Below are 19,382 nucleotides of genomic sequence, written 5' to 3'. Positions count from 1 at the left end.
ATAGAAAAGTAGGAAGGAAGCCTAAAGCAAGCAAATGATTGCTGTGAAGCCTTAAGGTTTCCGCAAGGTTGAGCGCATGTTTGGAGATAGGAATTCTAATTGTGACTGTGATTTTCTCCAGCAGTGCTCTGCAGTGATTTGGAGACTGGGCCAAGATTATGAGCGAACAAAGCAGACTGGGGAGGAGGGCAAGGAATTAACATACTTTAAATTAATCAAACCATTAAAGATTTTAACCAGTAGTTTCTTGTTGTCTATGTCATTTTACTGACAATTTCAGGTGGTCGAATTCTGTACAGAAAAAAACCACAACAAAGAAGCCCCAAACCTGCAGAACCAAAGATGCAACCTGCGAAGCACCTGGGAAGTGATTAGCGGCTCTGAGGACTTTAAGAAAACCACTCCTATGACGACACCACCACCCAAACCCACCTTCTCATTGCTGCAGATCGGACAGAGAATTGTGTGCTTGGTCCTAGATAAGTCTGGAAGCATGAAAGTACGTGCAATGAGCCTCAGTCTCTGGATGCAGACCTCACATTTGCATACAGTGTAATCTAGCCAGCCTAGAGAGTCCGATGTTACAGCACTCACACTGCCATCAGGAAGGCCTACCGCCACTTTAGTCAACAAACATTCAGCATCAAGTGTCTCATTTGCCAAATTAAATTAGCTTTTTATTTGTGAATGACACAGCCTTAACATATATGTTTCCCTGACAGTGCACAGGTCTACAGACCTGTTTCTAAAGCCTAATGATTAAACTACAGCCTAATCTGGTTTTACCTTTTAGGGCTATTTTTACAAAGGCCCAAAAATTCTACTCCAAAATACTACTAAATATAAAGGAGAAGATTTCTCCCATAGAAGGATATGCCTTGAGTAAGCTTGCTGCCATTTACTCTCTGTTGAGACAACCCCTTCCAAATTCCCTCTGTCCTGTTCTGTTATTAGTCTGCCCACCTAAACACAACCTAACCGCCTATCTTCTGCTTCTCCGTTCAGAGTGGTGACCGCCTAAAGCGAATGAATCAAGCAGGCAAACTTTTCCTGCTGCAGACGGTTGAGCAAGGGTCCTGGGTAGGCATGGTGATGTTTGACAGTGCTGCCCAAGTCCAGAGTGAACTCGTACAGATAAACGGTGGCGCGGAAAGGGATGCGCTCATCGGAAAGTTACCCACAGCGGCCTCAGGGGGAACATCCATCTGCAGTGGACTTCGATCAGCATTTACTGTGAGACAAGTTCCTCTATTGAAGTTTGTCAATGTTTACAACTTATGGTTAAGAAATCCGCCCTTTCCAGTGTTTCCATACATGCCTAGTATCTGGTTGAATTAGACAATTAAGGGTAGAGCAGTGGTTCAAATGATACAAAGACACCGCCCTGCAAAACTATTGTTAACTAGTTCATTCATGCTTTCGTGCTTTTCTACATCAATGCATTCCTGCTTTCCTACCTGCATACCTGCATTCAAAATATTCAAGTGTGCCTGCTATAAGCAAGGCACTGTGTTGGGCATTAAGAATACCGTGAGGGCCAAAGAGACACCACACATCCTCCGGTCACAGAGCTTATAATCTTATTGGGCACATACATTAACCACATAGTCACACAAGTAAGTTAATATGCATAAACTGTAATGATTGCTATGAAGGAAGGTACACAGGGACACAACAGGGTATCTTCTATGAGAAAGAAACATGAGCTCTGAGTTATGGTTAAATTTTGAGGGAGCTTAGCACTCCAAACTTCTGGGCACAGAAGGATCTCCTTTTGTGCAAGCAAATGGTTTATTTATTGAAGCAGGAGGCCTTAGAAAAAAATAACTATAAATGTATCGGTGGTATATCCAAAGGTCCCATCTGACCACACCCCATCCCTCTACTTAGATATCAATATCTCGCCATTTTCAATAAATTTAAGTAAAAATTTCTCCATCTAACATTTAAGGCATTCAAAAAATAATCCCTACTTCCCTCACAAGTCTTAAGTACCAGGGACTCTCTTCCAGATGTTTAAGCAAGTGAGACCACCTGTCCTTCAGAGCTCCTGCATCTTTGCCAGCCTAGCTCCCCACTTAGGGTACTTTCTCCTCCCTCCTGTGCACCTCAGAGCACTCTTGTTCTTCAAAGGGCCATACTTCTTGACATCTTTCCTGATCCTTCTAACTGTGTAGAATTGCTCTTTCTGAATCCTATGACCTTTAAAAAAAATAGCTCTTATGACTTCAGGCTCTTCTCTCTCTTATTTTCTAATCACGTGCTTCTCTTAAGCAAACTTTAGGAGTAAGATTTCTCTTTTTACCTCCGAGGAAGCTGGCACAATATCTTGTATGCAGGAGGTTCTCAAGAAATAAAACTGAATTGAGTCCATTGATTGCAGCTGATGCTTAATTGCTCTAAATACAGAATATAATATTCTGTATTATTTAGAGGCTATTTAGCTCCATGAAACAAAGCTGGCAGGCCTAAGGGCTGAGAGTCTCAGCGACGTCTCAGGCCGGTCTGCCCTGTGCCTGCTGTGGACACAACACATCATTGGGGCTGTTCCAGATTCCCAGGCAGCAGCAGAAACATTGAATTTCATGTGGACAATGGCTCAAACATTCCCTCAAATGCAGTCTGTCCCTCTGGCCCTTTTATTCTACTTTGAAGGCCGGTCCCCTGAAAGTAGTTTCTGTTGTGTACACAGTCAGCTGGAAAACCCTTAGCCAGATGCCTGTGTGCATCCGGGTTCTCTTGCCTCTGCTGCTCATTCAAGCTTTGATTAAAGCAGCAAATGAGGGAGGGAAACTGACAGTGAAATCACTGACGTATAGTGAACTCCTGTTATGCAAACCCTGCGGGAGATGACTAATGCCAGATGGCCTGGCGATGAGGAGAGAATGGTTCTGCATTTTCCACTTGGATGGGTGAGACAGTGTGAGGGATACAGTTGGAGTTTAAATGATTCTCTTTCCCTATGGAATCTGAGTGCAGGGTCAGAAGGAGCTTGTGGGCGGCTTCAGGGTGATGAGGTAAAGGCCTTGGATCCTACATTGTCCTCAAGATCCCCCACTGGTCCTTGCTAGAGGACCCTGGACAGGTCTGTCCTGGGCTCCTGGGAGTGGTGTCTGGTGAGGTGTGGCCGCTGTGCTTTGCTTGTTCTCTTGGCTTGATTGGGCCCAGTGGTCCTCCCCAACTAACTCAGCCCTACCCTGGCTGTCACTGTTGGAGCAGAGCCCTGAGCATACCTACGTCCTCCATTCAGCCCCCAAGGAAGGCTGTGCACCGTTTTTTTCTTCCTTTATTGATTAAGGTATTACATATGTGTCCTTATCCCCCCTTTCCCCCCCACCCCACCCCCACTCATGCCCTCAGCCTCTAAGGCAAGATGACCTGTTCTCTTGCCTGCCGACTCTCACGTTAGCTGTCTTCTATCTCCCCAATAGTGTGTGTGTGGGAATGTCTGCACATTTTCCATGACCTGTAGTAGTGATGGGAAGTGTTGACAAGGGAATCCAAATTAAGCTCCTTCTTTAGCTTCTAAGATCCTACAGCTCAGGCAGACCAAGCCCATGGCCATGGCTGATAGGCTCCTGGGCTCTGGGCTCCTTCACAGGGCAACAGTCACAGTTCAGCTCTCTTCCCTTGTGTGGCTGCCCTTCTCAGAGTTCAAACAGAGCGGGGAGAAAGTCTTCTCTGCTCCCAGCTTTCCTTTCAACCTACTTAAGATGCATTTGCTTTCTGAGAGTCTGGTCCAGAGAAGGGAGGCTTGATTGCTTGTTTTCTCTCCTTCTGGGTCTTCCTTCCACTCTTTTTTGAGGAGTGGGACTCATGCCTCCCTCTTCTTAAGTGGATAACACTGTTCTTTTATGTGATTTTCCTTCCATCATAATCTTATTCAATATTGTCCTGTCTACACCACATAACAAACTGTAGTCCATGTCTAGCAGTTACAACATAGGTGTCATAGGACAAATAGGAACTGGGATTACTAGGAATAAAATGTTTTGCTTTAATCATAGGGTACATTAAATTTTTTATGGCTACAATTTCTTTTCCTTTATTGATTAAGGTATTATATATGTGTTCTTATCCCACCATTGGCCCCCACCCCCCCACTCATGCCCTCACTCCCCTGGTGTCTGTGTCCATTGGTTAGGCTTATATGCATGCATACAATTCCTTTGGTTGATCTCTCCCCCTTACCCCTGCCCTCCCCTACCTTCCCTCTGAGGTTTGACAGTCTGATCGATGTCTCTCTGTCTCTGGACCTGTTTTTGTTCATCAGTTTATGTTGTTCATTATATTCCACAAATGAGTGAAATCATGTGATATTTATCTTTCTCTGACTGGCTTATTTCGCTTAACATAATGCTCTCCAGTTCCCTCCATGCTGTTGCAAATGGTAGGAGTTCCTTCTTTTTTCTTACCACAGCATAGTATTCCATTGTATAGATGTACCACAGTTTTTTTAATCCACTCATCTGCTGATGGGCACTTCAGCTGTTTCCAAATCTTAGCTATGGTAAATTGTGCTGCTATGAACATAGGGGTGCATATATCCTTTCTGATTGGTGTTTCTAGTTTCTTGGGATACACCCTGAGTGGCACAAAGGATACATTAAATTTTTTTAACAGCTCATGTGAGCTGGGTATTGACCAGTCAGAACCAATGTCAGCCATAAACCATTGGTATGCTCAGACAGGTGAGTATCATACAAGCTAAAATCTACCCTAGGTCTAATATTCCCCCAATATTATCCCCATTAAAAGAGGATGGTTTCTGAGGGTTTCTTGGAACCCCTGAAAGCTCTTGAGGAGAGATTATGTGAAGGAAACTTCTTTCCTGCGTCCCCAGGGCTGCTCACCTCTGGAACTGCCCTGAGCCACACTTTATAAAGCTCTCACTGCAGCAGGTTCGTCAAGAGAAAAGAGCACAGAAAGGTACCATGAATGTTTCCCATTTAAGAGTGTGTCATTTCAAAAGGGAGAGACATTTGACCATGCCCAGACACTTTTGTTATTCTGGAATTCCTTTTCTTGTTCTCTATACATGCAATTTTCATAAACACTTTGTCCGCCCTGAGTTTGGTAACTCACTCTCTTAATTATGTCCTTAGGTGATTAAGAGGAAATACCCTACAGATGGAGCTGAAATTGTGCTACTGACTGATGGGGAGGACACCTCCATAAGCACATGCTTTACTGAGGTGAAACAGAGCAGAGCCATCATCCACACTGTTGCCCTGGGGCCCGATGCAGCGAAAGAGCTGGAGGAGCTGTCTAAAATGACAGGTGAGGGGCAATCTGCTGAGCCCCACTGATTGCTGCTTCCACTGGACTGCGAGCTCCAGTGAAGTGGGGAAGAGGGGAAAAGTGGGAGAGGGAGAAAAGGGGTCATTTTACTGGCCTTATCCCCAAATAACCATTATAACATACTCCACCCATTCATTGTAAGGCCTTGGTTCTAGGATTAGGGCAGTCTGGAGAAGATGGGACCAGATGGCACCCTAATGAGGATCTGGGACTCTCTTCCCAGGAACTTTATAAGAGCTGGAAGGAATCTACTAGTTTAGCCAGGAACCACTCACTTCCAGTTGGCAGCTGCCAAGAGACCCATGAGAGACACCAATTACATTATACCATGACACAGTGCTCTGTTGGCAATAGAAAGAACAATGAGGCACAAAGAAGGGAAGGAGGGGACCCAGAAAAATGACATCTGAGTTGGGACTTTTAACAAGGAGTAGCAGGGGGAGAGCAAAGGGTCTGCTTAGCCACATGGAAGGTCACTCTGAAAATGTGGAATACAAAGCACTTCTCTGTAAAACATTAATCAACTGTGCTTCTAGCACAACAGATGGTAAAAATAGATCCCATATGCCCCTGGCTTCTTTAACGGAATGGATGGACACGATTTCTTTTTATGTATTTATTTTATTTAGGATCAGCATTATGGATAGCAATGATTATGCTGAGTTTCCTTCTGAGGCAGCTAAAATGACAGGGAGGTTTGCTCCTAATGCTAGCTGTCTGAGGCTGGGTTTCCTAGAGGCAGAAACTGAGGCAGGGATTTAGGTGCATGTAATTTACAGAGGGAGACCTCTCATGAGAGGGAGGGGGCACATAGGGTAGGACAGGGGAAGGAGCTACGTATGGATCCGACTGGACTTGGAGTCCAGCTGAAACCTGACTCCACAGAAGACTCGGAGCTGGAACTGCGTTGCAAGCTTGGTCCAATTTTAAAGCAAGGGCACTGGCCTTTTGTGCCACTGTGTCCATCAGTCCATGGCTGTGGACTGTCAGGGTGGGGCAGAGATGAGGGGGCAGGTTATTTCCTAGCTTGGGGCTTGGGTGTCCCCTTTTGGTAAGGCCATTCTCTGGAAAATGGGGCAGCTATATGCCATTAGCAGGTAACAGAGCAGCTAAGGAAAGATGCACTCAACTAGATAAAGGATCTAGGTAGAGCACCAATTGTATTATCAACAGTATTATCAAAACACTTTCCTTAGATTGGATGACATTAATAGTATAAAAGTACTTTCACATCAACTATCCTAGTTACACCTATTCTAAATAGCCCAAAACTGCTTGGAGTAGAATAGTATCATTTTTATTACATGTTGTACTTTTCTATAACAGTTCCTCGCCAGCTGTTATTTCTTCCTTTGTCACATGCACAGCTTTTCTGATTTAGGAGAAAACGCAAAAGTCATCCTTCTTAGAATTATGTCTGAAATAAGAATAAATCAGTAGGCTTAGAGTAAGGCTTCGTGGATTCTCTACTATGAAAGTGCATGGTCCATAGGTCGACGCAACCACCAAGCCACACCTTCTGGGCAAAACAAGAATTTTATATCAGTTTGGGCTTGTCAGCTTCATGGTTGCTTTGCATATAGCTGAAGTAGCCATACAACGGAGATGTTGCTGGAGTTATTATTTAGTAGGATTAAAAAGCTAGTATCAACTTCTGAGTTAATCTGATTACTTATTTGATGTTGATCTGTTCATACTTTAATAACACAGTAGAATATTTATTTTGTGTATTCTGTTACCTTAAGAAGAGCAAAAATGTTGCACATACTTGATTTCTACCAAGTAACTTCTGACGATGTAATTTCTTCTCAGGAGGTTTGCAGACATATGCTTCAGATCAGGCTCAGAACAACGGCCTCATTGATGCTTTTGGGGCCCTCTCATCAGGAAATGGAGTTGTCTCCCAGCGCTCCATCCAGGTCAGACTTCTTCCTCTGCGAGTTTTCATGTCTATAAATAATGCTAGCCAAGATGGAGGGTTTACTGGTTAAAAGTTTTAAGTTCTACTTTCTTCTACTAGTGACTTAAAATTAAAATACATGTTTCAGGCTGATATTAAACATTAGTCCTAAAATGCAACACTACTCATTTAAACAAAGCAACAGTGTTTACTTGTTTGGAAACAGTACTAAAGTGACTTCCTCATAAAAACCAGCAACATAAAATATAATGGGTCCAAGCATTCTTTTTTAACATCTGTTAACAAGCACCCATAGCAATCTAATTGGCTCAGAATTTTCTTCAGAGTAGATCATCTCAATACAAATTTTCCAGGAAAAGTGTTCAGGGATTACTTGCTCTATTTTTCCATTACCACAAATCTCTGATAGTGGCCAAGATTTTCATATAATGGATGGAAAGTGCTTTGTACTGTGAAAAGCCCACGCCGTCAGTCCAGACACCTGGATTCTTGTCCAGGGTCGGTCATTAACTCTATGACCATGGGCAATGAACTTCATCCATCTGGGCCTCATCATCTCAGTCAGATATAAATCCAAAAACTTTTGTTTTTCTGAAAAATCAGGCCCTTCTGATTCTAAAATTTCAAGACAATAAAATTTTCTTTTAAAAATTATGGTACTATTTTTTAAAAAAACTAGACAAACATTTTAAAATGCTCTTCTCTAATAGTGCAAAAATTACTCACATGATTTTTTTGAACTAGAGAGAGTAAACAATCAATACTCATACCTGTGTGAATTATAACTTTTATTGTGAAAGTTTGGATAAAAGTAAAGGAATGCCTGATGTCAAAGCCAAATAATGATAAGAGTTCAAAACAACAGGCTTTCTGGTCTACCAATATAGCAATTATTCAGTCAAAGAAGAAAGCAATTATACTCCGTTGGGTTATCCTAGTTCAAATTTAGAAAATGAAACTCAAGAGCCTGGTTTAGAAATGGGAGGAACGTGTCTTAGAAAAGTAATTAAACTGATGAAAGGGCAAGTTCACAATCAGGCCATTTCTGCCCATTTGTATTTTATTTAAGAAACCTAACAGGAAGAGTGATGAAGAAATGAGTGTGATTCATTTACCCACTTGTCATAAGAATCAGATCCAAGATAATAATCTCCCTATGGAACTAGAAATTCTGGCTCCATGACTAGGCCACCCTATCTTCTAATACGAGTTCAATTTAAGGACAATAAGTAATAATCTAGGCCATAATCCTCAAAATCACACTTTTTACAAAAGTCTTACTAACCCTTCCCCATCTTAATCCCAGCTTCTCAGCTCCATTCTACTCCCCAAAATAGACAACCTTGGCAACCGACTTAATTTATCTCCACAGGGACTGCAGAAATACTCAACTTAACACTTGGTTATTTGCAATCCAGACAATCCATACATGGGTGAACATAAGTCCCAGTCATAGTTATAGGGTAGTAAGTAAGATGAGCTCTGTATTAGGTATAAAGCAAAACACAATGTGAGAATATCAAAGGACTGACAGAAACAGTCCTCTGTGGGAGCTCACAGGAGGGAGCAAGTACTCTCAGCTGGTAACTGAGATGGACATCTGAGAAAGCTCTGTGGAAAAAGTGACATTTGAAGTGAAACTTGAAGGATAGGTAAGGCTTACCAGTGGTTCTCAACCTTCTTGCCCTTTAAATAGAGTTCCTCATGTTGTGACCCAACCATAAAATTATTTCCGTTGCTACTTCATAACTGTAATGTTGCTACTGTTATGAATCGTAATGTAAATATCTGATATGCAGGATGGTCTTAGGAGACCCCTGTGAAAGGGTCGTTTGACCGCCAAAGGGGTCGCGACCCACAGGTTGAGAACCGCTGGCTTAGACAAATACAGATGAGCACACATACTTCCAAGAGAAGTGAGAGTGTGATAAAGTCACAGAGTCACTTAGGGAAGTGGTCTGGTTTGGGTGCAGGGATCAACATTCTGGAAGCTAAAGCTGGAGAGGGAATTTAGAATTAGATCATAATAGCAAAATACCAAACCAAGGGCTTAAGCACTCAGAGCTTTTTAATGGGACAACTGAATGTTGGGGGGCAGAATGGAAGAGACCCTGTGATGGGAGCTGTAGTCTCCAGAAAATAAAGAGTTGTTTTTCTGAACAGCTTGAGAGTACAGGAGCAACTCTCCAGGCCAGTCAGTGGATGAATGGCACAGTGATTGTGGACAGCACCGTGGGAAACGACACCTTGTTTCTCATCACCTGGACAATACAGCCTCCCCAGATCCTTCTCTGGGATCCCAGCGGAAAGAAACAAGATGGCTTTGTAGTGGACACAGACACTAAAATGGCCTACCTCCCAATCCCAGGCACTGCCAAGGTATGGACTCAGCATTTCCGCTTCTCACAATTTGACAAGGTAACGTTTTTGTAGAATAACCATAGCTTTTTAAACATGGTTAGTTGCTAAAAGGAAAGTCAGTGTTGAATGAAAGAGAGCACCACGAAAAATCTCTATCCAAAGGAGATCACTCAATATGACAGCAAGTCAAAAGAAAGGAAAGCGGTGTTGTTTTCTCCAGATACTAAAAGGAGAACCTTCAAATTACATGGTGGTCATGATGCAACATCATCCTTAAAGAGTCAGGTTCATGAAAACTGTTTCTTCTACCCCAAAAACCCAGCCATTTGATCCTGCCCTTCAGAAACCAAGGCAAAGATAAGAATAGTTTTCAGACTTCATTTTCCCCAATTAGGGCTTTCTTGACAGTAAGAACCATGTAGTTAGCTCAAGCATACCAAAGTTTCCCTTGGCTGCGAGTAGCAAAGACCATCCTAGATATGCTTTAACATGCTCGTATGAGATAGGCTCCTCACAGAAGTCAAGACTGTGTCACCCAGATCCTAACTGTAAATGTTTCCATTTGTTTTGGTCAGGTTGGCATTTGGAATTACAGTCTGCAAGCAACCTCCCAGACCCTGACTTTGACTGTCACCACCCGCGCATCCAGTGCGACCTTGCCTCCAGTTACAGTGACCTCTAAAATGAACAAAGACAAAGGCAATTTCCCTAGCCCTATGGTAGTTTATGCAAAGGTTCACCAAGGAAATGTGCCGATTCTGAGGGCCAGTGTCACAGCCCTGATAGAATCAGCAAAGGGAAAAACAGTTACCTTGGAACTATTGGACAACGGAGCAGGTAACCACCCAAGAAATTGCAGAACACATCTTCCTTTTCCAAGAAGCAACAGCAGGTGGGCGTGGCCTGCTGAGGACACTTAGAAACAGGGAGTGCAGCACTGAGGGTCTGGTTGGGAGAGCTTTCTGCTCCCCCCACCAATTCCTGGATTTCTAAATGTTGGACAACATGAAAAAGGGCCTACTTTTAGCTTCTGCAAAGTCCAAACATATTGGTGGCTCAAGCTCAATAGCTCAGAGATTCTAGGGAGTTATCAGAGTGTATTCATACACTCCAAAAATTTAATACCTATCTTACATTAGGGTTTGTGTGAACAAATATATGTATATACAGTGGGGCCTTGACTTACGAGTTTAATTCGTTCCGAGACTGAGCTTGTTAAGGAGCTCGTTAAAACACATTGTATGCGGGAAACGTATTTATACGTTTTACTTATATGTTTTACGTTGACTAGTAGTACAGCGCGGGACACGTATTAATATGTTTTTTATAGACTAGCGGTAGGATGCGGGTAACATATAAATACGTAAACTAAAGTTATCGTAATTTTACTGAACTTTGCCATTTGCGCAAAAAATTAGCAAAAATGGCCCGCGCCACCTGTTATTGCGCGATAAAAACTACCCGCAAACAATGTGTTAAGGAGCTCGTTAACTCAAATTACTCTGTCAACTCAATGCAAAAAGTCTGCCGAGAGACAGCTGGTATCTCAAAAATCTCGTTAGCCGGGACATTCGTAAGTCAAGGCCCCACTGTATACATTTTTATCTGTACCCCACACTGTTGAGATATCACTATCCCTACATTACAAATGAAGAAACTGAGGCTTTCACATTCGGAAAGCATCAGAGATAAATTCAAGTACAGTTATATGTGACTCCTATATCTATGCAGACTCTATATTATCTTGTTCCCAAAGTGAAAATCCTGCCCATTATTTTTTTATTTAAGAAATCTAACAGGAAGAAAAGAAAAAATTCTACATTTCTTTTTAGGAGAAACTTTGCTGCTTACTGTGATGCAAGTAATCTTTTTAGGACAAAATCTATACATGAATTTTCTTCCTAAAGCCACCCTGGGAGAAGCCATGAATTTTTGAAAAATAATAACATAACATTTTTTTCTCCTCAGTAACATACAGCAATTCAATTCAATACAACAGCTACCTATCGAGTAGTTAGCCTGCACTGTGTTGGATATAATACACACGACATGATCTCTGATTTCAAAAAGAAAGACAACAGTTCAGGAAGATAAGGTGTACACATATGAAACTATACACACATACACATCACACACACACATGTAAAAGAACTTGACCTTGTCCTTTACATAGTCAAATCCTAAACTCTCTTGAAGAGCATGCTGGATTCTCCTTACTTTGAAAAAGATAAATCACCTTTGATTTGGAAATATACAAATGCCCAGTTATTTTTAGGATATTCATTAATTCCTTCATTTCCTTATCAAGGTGCTGATGCTACTAAGGATGATGGTATCTATTCAAGATATTTTACAGCTTATGATACAAATGGTAGATACAGTGTAAAAGTGCGGGCTCTGGGAGGAGTGAACGCAGCTAGACGGAGAGTTATGCCCCAGCAGAATGGAGCCATGTATATACCTGGCTGGATTGAGAATGGTAAGTAATCTGTAATGACACACCTGACTTGAGTAAAAGGCTTGCAATTAAGAGGAAACCATTAAGCCTGCGGGGAGAATGGTGCAGGATTAAATTAGGGTTTCTCAGCCTTGGCACTATTGTTCTTTTGGGCCACATAACTGTTTGTTGTGGGGGGTTGTCCTGTGCTTTGTAGGATGTTTAGCAGCATTCCTGGCCTCTACTCACTAGAAAACAAAAACAACTCTCACAGTCATAACAATCAGAAATGTCTCCAGACATCACCCACTGTCCCCTGGGGGCAAAATAGCCCCCAGTGGAAGACACTAGGTTGAATGTATTTGTTGACTGCCTCAGTTCAAATTCCAGCCCTCTATCAAGTCAATTATTTTAGTTAAATTCTTTTTCTTCATTTTCCTCAGTTGTAAAATAGGGATATTAATGATTACTACCATATAGAATGGTTATAAGGAATAAACAAGGAACTATATATCTAATAAGCTATTGCCGGTAAACAGTAAGTATTCAATAAATGCTTATTATATCTAATAAATTTAAAAACATTTTGTCATGAAGCTCTTTCCACTGATATAGGCATTCCCAAAGAATCTACACTAATAAAAGAGAAAAATGGTAATTGGCGTACGACAATACCCTTTTCATTGGCTAATCAGGGCTATATGCAAATTAACTGCCAACTATGATTGGCAGTTAACTGCCAACTAAGATTGGCAGTTAACTGCCAACTAAGATTGGCAGTTAACTGCCAATAAGATGGCGGTTAATTTGCATATGTAGGCACAATGCAGGGAGGTGAAAGGGAAAGCAGGAAGAAGCCCCCTGCCACTGACTGTGATCGGAAACCCAGGGGGGAGCTAAGAGCTGGGGGGCAGGGCAAAGGCGGCCCTGGGGCCGCCTTTGCCCTGCCCCCCAGCCATGATCGGAGAATCAGGCGCCTTTGCCGCCCTGGCCAGTGATAGCAGGAAGTAGGGGTGGAGCCAGTGATGGGAGCTGGGCACGGTCGAAGCTGGCAGTCCCGGGAGCTAGGGGTCCCTTGCCTGGGCCTAAAGCGGAGCCCACGATCGCGGGGCTGCTGCAGCTGCGGGTCCCCGCTGCCCGAGCCGGACGCCTCAGCCAGAGGCGTTAGGCCTGGGCAGGGGCGGAGCCTGCAACCGCGGGGAGCTGGGGGTCCCCTGCCCAGGCCTGACACCTCTGCCGGAGGCCTCAGGACTGGTCAAGGGGCCGATCCGGTGATTGGTGATCGGAGGGTGATGAGGGTCAACTCCTCTGGCTGAGGCATCAGGCCTGGGCGGGGGGCTGAGCCGGGGATTGGGTTTATATGATGGTCCCCTTGCCCAGGCCTGAAGCCTGGGTCAGAGGCATCAGGCTTGGGCGGGGGGTGGAGCAAGCGATCAGAGGGAGATGGGGGTCCCCTGCCCAGGCATGATTCCTGGGCCAGAGGCCTCAGTCCTGGGCAGGGGCCAGAGCCAGTGATCGGGGGGAGATGGGGGTCCCCTGTCCAAGCCTGACACCTCTGGCGGAGGCGTCAGGCCTGGGCAAGGGGCCGATCAGGTGATCAGAGGGTGATGGGGGTCTACACCTCTGGCTGAGGCATCAGGCCTGGGCAAGGGGCAGAGCCAGTGATGGGGGGAAATGAGGGTCCCCTGCCCAGGCCTGACACCTATGTCAGAGGCGTCAGGCCTGGGCAAGGGGCCGATCCTGCGATTGGAGGGTTATGGGGGTCAACGCCTGAGGGCTCCCAGTATGTGAGAGGGGGCAGGCTGGGCTGAAGGACACTCCCCCCCACCACACCCAGTGCACGAATTTCGTGCACCGGGCCCCTAGTAAAAATAATAACAACAATTTAAGGCTTGTTATTTACATCAATGTTTTCATAAGCCCACCTTCTCCCTTCCTTCCTCTCTTCTGCACAGACCAGGAAGAATAGTAGGTGAATGTATGCTTCTTGGCACTTGGATGTATGCTTAGGAAAGGGAGAATCCTGAGACATGTGGTGTCTCCTCATGCAAATGTGATCATAGGAAAAAATGCTTTAAAAGATACCATTGCTTGAAAAGCTCTGTCTAAAATTTTAGCTTATTTTATTCTCATGTGTCCTTCTTTTTGTCTTAGGAGAAGGCAGGAGGGGACTGATTTAGTGGCTGTATCTGGCCTATGCTCAGTGTCTTAATTACATTATTACATTTCATTCCCCTAATTATCCCATTTTACAGATAGAGAAACAGGCTAGAGAAATTATTGATTCACATAACTAGTAGTAATAGCACCAGGCTTGGCACTGGGAAGCCATGTTCTTCCCTCTATACCTTGATGAACCTTAATAACAAGAGAGATGGTCTCTACTGGTGAATCGAATACTAACCCTTCACCTGCCGAGGTACCTACTTCATGTTTGCCCAAGCCCAGATTCATGGGTAATATTTAAGGGCTAAAAAAGTAGAGTTTATGAGAAAGTGAATTTGCTACAAGAACTAGGTTTCCATACATTCATTGAGAAAATCAGAAGTCGTTCAAAAGCATCAAATTTTAGAATCCCTAACACAGAACATTTCATGCACTGAACAAATAATCAAGGCAATTCTTAAAGGTCTACGTGATTAATTACCAAATAAATAGAAAAAATAATGGAACCCACAGTATTGTTTAGATCAGCCGTGGGCAAACTATGGCCCGTGAGGTGGATCCGGCCCCCTTGAAATGAATAAAACTATTAAAAAAAAAAAGACCGTACCCTTTTATGTAATGATGTTTACTTTGAATTTATATTAGTTCACACAAACACTCCATCCATGCTTTTGTTCCGGCCCTCCGGTCCAGTTTAAGAACCCATTGTGGCCCTCGAGTCAAAAAGTTTGCCCACCCCTGGTTTAGATGGAAGAGACTTCTTGAGGCAATCTGGGGAGGTTTAAAAAAGAAGTAATATTTATACTGCTTGTGGAAGGGTACGATCAGGATAGGCTAAAAGTTGTAAAAAGAAACAATTCCAGGACAAATGTCATGAAAATAAATTATGAAAGTCATTCCACTAAGTATCTGTGAGATAAAGAACTGGGATTCTCTCTTTGCTTCTTCCTCTCTAATCTGGGATCTTTACACCAAATAATTAAAATGAATTTTGTGTGTGGGAGAAAAGAAGGGGAAGGGTAAAGTTGGAAGAGGTTAAGCCAATAACAAAACAGAGGAAAGTGTAGCCAGTTTGTGCAGCTTACCATGTACTGAGGAATATTTTAATGCAGGCGAAGTAAAATGGAATCCACCAAGACCTGAAATTAATAAGAATGATCTTCAAGGCAAGCAAGTGTGTTTCAGCAGAACATCCTCAGGAGGTTCTTTCGTGGCCTCCAATGTCCCAAATGCTCCCATACCTGATCTCTTTCCACCTTGCCAAATCACGGACCTGACCGCAAAACTCCAAGGGGACAATCACATCAATCTGACATGGACAGCTCCTGGGGATGATTATGATTACGGGAGAGGTAAGCTGAATGCGGTGTGGACCCTGTGAAAGAGTTTAGCAGCCCAGCAGAGGTGCAGAAGGGAGTGAGGCAGACAGGTGTTCTGTGATGCAAGTGGAAGACAGGGTGCAGGAAGGATTTTGATTGTTCTCTGAAATTAACGGGGGTGGGTCAAGGGCAAAATGGGGAAAGCGGCTCTAATATATGATAAATAATGGAAATTAGACTTTTGGTGGCGAGCATACAACAGGGTATACAGGTGGAGAATTATAAATGCTGTACATCTGAAATTTGTATAATATTATTAACCAATGTTACCTCAATTTAAAAAATTCATTTAAACAAAGATTTAAAAATGGGAGGTTGAGAATCTGAAGAGCTGGACTACTTTAGGTGTCAGAGGTTTCAACCAGGAAAAGGCTATCTTCAGTTTTTTCCTGGAATCTTGCCAAAGTGCCCTTTCATAAGCCCCATGGTTCGTAAGGACTCCTCGAGAGGACTGAGAATAAAGCACAGATATCTATGGAGCAGAGCTCTCCTTTGGAAGAAGCCTGTCAAGGCATCGTTTTCAAGGCTGCAGCCTGGGCATCACACGAATCCTTGTTAGACACTGTACAATTTCACCCCCAACCGAACTAGAATCTGCACTTCAAGATCTGTATGCACATTAGAGTTTAAGAAGCACTGGTACCAAAAACTCCTATAGAAATAATAAAATAATAATCAAACAACCTCCTGTCTTGGCCAGGTACTATGCTCTAAAAGACTGACTAAACCTGACCCAGCTTACATTTATTACTCTGTCCAGATACATAGACAAGAATGTAAAAAGATACTACTGCTTGTAAAAATGAAGCATCAATTGCATTTACCCATTGGAACTGTATGGGATGGCGATATAAAGTTTCTAACAGCCTTTTAAAATTTGAGAATTGCAAGTTATGTCTTTTTTTTTTTTTTTTTTTAGCTTACAAGTATATCATTGGAATAAGCACAAGTATTCTTGATCTCAGAGACAAGTTCAATGAATCGGTTCAAGTGAACACTACTAATCTCATTCCAAAGGAGGCCAACTCTGAGGAAGTCTTTGTGTTTAAACCAGAAAGCATCCCTTTTGAAAATGGCACAGATCTCTTCATTGCTGTTCAAGCTGTTGATAAGGTCAACCTGATGTCAGAAATCTCCAACATTGCACGAGTATCTTTGTTTATTCCCCCACAGACTCCTCCTGAGACACCTAGTCCTTCTCTTCCTTGTCCTGAAATTAATGTCAACAGCACCATTCCTGGCATTCACATTTTAAAAATTATGTGGAAGTGGCTGGGAGAATTGCAGCTGTCAGTAGCCTTGGGTTGAGTTTTCATGAGGTAAATAAAGCATCCATCCTTTGGATCATAAAAGTTTCTAAAGTGTATTTTAGACTTCCTGCAGGGGATGAGTTAATGAAATAAAAGGCTAAACAACTGGATATGTATGTATAAAAACTATCCATTCACATCCAAAGGTTTCATCATCACTTTGAATACTGGAAAGGAATGCTTACATTAATAAATAAAAGTAAGTTTTAATTCATTTTAAGGAGTGTTGCCAGTTAAAAAGAACAAGTAATTACATATGAAAGATGCTATAAATGTCCAACTAGACCAGTGATGGCGAACCTATGACACACGTGTCAGAGGTGACATGCGAACTCATTGTTTTAGTTGATTTTTCTTTGTTAAATGGCATTTAAATATATAAAATAAATATCAAAAATATAAGTCTTTGTCTTACTATGGTTGCAAATATCAAAAAATTTCTATATGTGACACGGCACCAGAGTTAAGTTAGGGTTTTTCAAAATGCTGACACGCCGAGCTCAAAAGGTTCGCCATCACTGAACTAGATCAAAATATCTTATATAATAAAAGGCTAATATGGAAATTGTCCCCTCGGGAGTTTGACCGACCAGGAGTTCAACTGCTCACTATGACATGTGTTGACCACCAGGGAGCGGTGTGGAACAAAGGAAGGCCCCGACCGGCAGCAGGCAGCTGGCAGCTGGAAGTCGGGAGAAGGAAGGCCCTGGCCTGCAACCGGCAGCTGGGGGAAAACCCTGAATGGCCCTGATCGGCCCTGATCGCCAGCCAGGCCTAGGGACCCTACCTGTGCATGAATTTTGTGCACTGGATCTCTAGTTTAAATATATGTCATAGCTTGTTATAGAGAAAATTTGAACCAACATCATCAGGAATATGTATTATTTTCTCTAGGTTTGAGCAATTATGATGCATTTAAGGAAGAGACTACATGTAGAAAGAACAGCATTTATATTCCATAGTCATAGAGATGTATTTTATGTGCATAAAATTATGAATCATTGGTGATTAAAGTCACAGTGGTGGGAGATGAGGTGGGAAAAGTAGGTTCCTGCCAAGTGTGAAGGGAAAGAGATTGAGTAGTAAACTTTTTTTTGTGCCAAGGGCTCTACTAATGCCTCACATGTATTATGTTATGTAATACAATTCAGTCCATTCAACATTCATCAGCTGCCTATTATATTCCAGGCCTATGCTAGGTCTTGAATACAAAACGATGAGTAAAATCTGGCCTTTTTCCTATAGGCAATAAAAAACATTTGACAATTTTATCTTTAAATCAGGGGGCATATATAATCAGAACCATGCTTGAAAAGGGGGACTTTGAGGACCACATGAAGGACTGACAAAGGTGGGAGAGTCTAGGAGCGTGATAGACAGAGGAGGAAAGAGAAGAAAAGGAAAAAGGAGCCAAACAGACTTAGCAGTATAGTAGTCCCCATCAAGAACTAACCACAGACACTAGTGTCTCCAACAAAAAGTATTCAGATGAAAGACTTTTCAAATTCTCCATTTCAGCCTGGCCAGTGTAGCTTTCAGTGGCTGAGCTTCGACCCATCCACCAAGAGGTCACCAGTTCGACTGCCAGTCAGGGCATGTTCCTGGATTTCAGGCTCGATCCCCAGTAGGGGGTGTGCAGGAGGCAGCCAATTTGTGAAAAGCCACATCCCATGTGGCTTAGGGTTCAGGATCTGGAGAAGGGCCTCATGCAAATTATGAGACTAGATAAGAAATATGAATTTGGAAACAGGGGCCAGGCGGAGAGTCTTTCTGAAGAAGAAAGACTTCCCTGGTGTCCAGGACCTGCCAATCTTCCATTCAATTTTAGATACACATATTGCCCTTAGTCAGGCAGGCAATTCTAGTAGCAGACTATCTTAAATGTCAGTATATATTAGTAAAGATTTACTTTGAGACTGTTTAGTCAGGAAATTGATTGAGCCACCATTGTCTTAACTAAACAATCAGTGCATAGCTTTGGCCCTTGCCAGAGCTCAAGGTCCACCAGCATTCTGGTTTCCTTGTTTACACTTTCCTGATAGCATAGACAATGGGTAGCTTCCAACACCAATTGATGTTTCTGTCTCACTCCCTACCGTTTCCTCTTTCTCTAAAACTCAATAAAATATATATACTTTTAAAAATTTCTCCATTTCATTATCATAATGAGTTAAATCTGTGAACTAATTTTACTCATCTCTGATTCAAAACAAAATAGGAGATTGTTTCTGCATATACTCCAATTTTATTTCTTTATTTATAGATGTTCCTTGTTTCCAAACAGGCCTTGAGGTACTTTACAGATACATACAATAAACATAAAAAAATACTTAAAAAGGAAGTGGAGTGAAGTAAATATATAATGAAAACTAAAGGAAGGTTCAGCACATTCAGGCCTAATATAATGTTCTGTACAATTGCTACAGCTTTGTCACACATTTCATTTTGAGCTTCCCAGCTGGCATAACAAAGGAGACAAAAAGAGTAACAAGATTAATTACAATGAA

At 42.5% G+C, this 19,382-nt stretch overlaps 1 protein-coding gene across 1 annotated transcript in view; it reads left to right on the top strand.

Annotated features, from left to right (window-relative positions):
• Nucleotides 1-16,917, top strand: part of CLCA1 (chloride channel accessory 1) — a 34,211-nt gene extending 17,294 nt beyond the window's left edge. Inside the window, exons 6-14 of the mRNA XM_059688969.1 lie at nt 281-499; nt 1,006-1,233; nt 5,106-5,280; nt 7,114-7,220; nt 9,386-9,601; nt 10,159-10,420; nt 11,892-12,062; nt 15,299-15,538; nt 16,485-16,917. Of these exons, the coding sequence (XP_059544952.1) occupies nt 281-499; nt 1,006-1,233; nt 5,106-5,280; nt 7,114-7,220; nt 9,386-9,601; nt 10,159-10,420; nt 11,892-12,062; nt 15,299-15,538; nt 16,485-16,873 (2,007 nt within the window). The 3' untranslated portion in view covers nt 16,874-16,917. The remainder of the gene's footprint in view (nt 1-280; nt 500-1,005; nt 1,234-5,105; nt 5,281-7,113; nt 7,221-9,385; nt 9,602-10,158; nt 10,421-11,891; nt 12,063-15,298; nt 15,539-16,484) is intronic.
• The last annotated feature ends 2,465 nt before the right edge of the window (nt 16,918-19,382 follow it).

This window comes from Myotis daubentonii, chromosome 3, assembly GCF_963259705.1.
Source record: "Myotis daubentonii chromosome 3, mMyoDau2.1, whole genome shotgun sequence".
Lineage (NCBI taxonomy): Eukaryota > Metazoa > Chordata > Mammalia > Chiroptera > Vespertilionidae > Myotis > Myotis daubentonii.
Note: the sequence above shows the minus strand (reverse complement) of the source record. Positions and strands in the feature narration are given on the sequence as shown.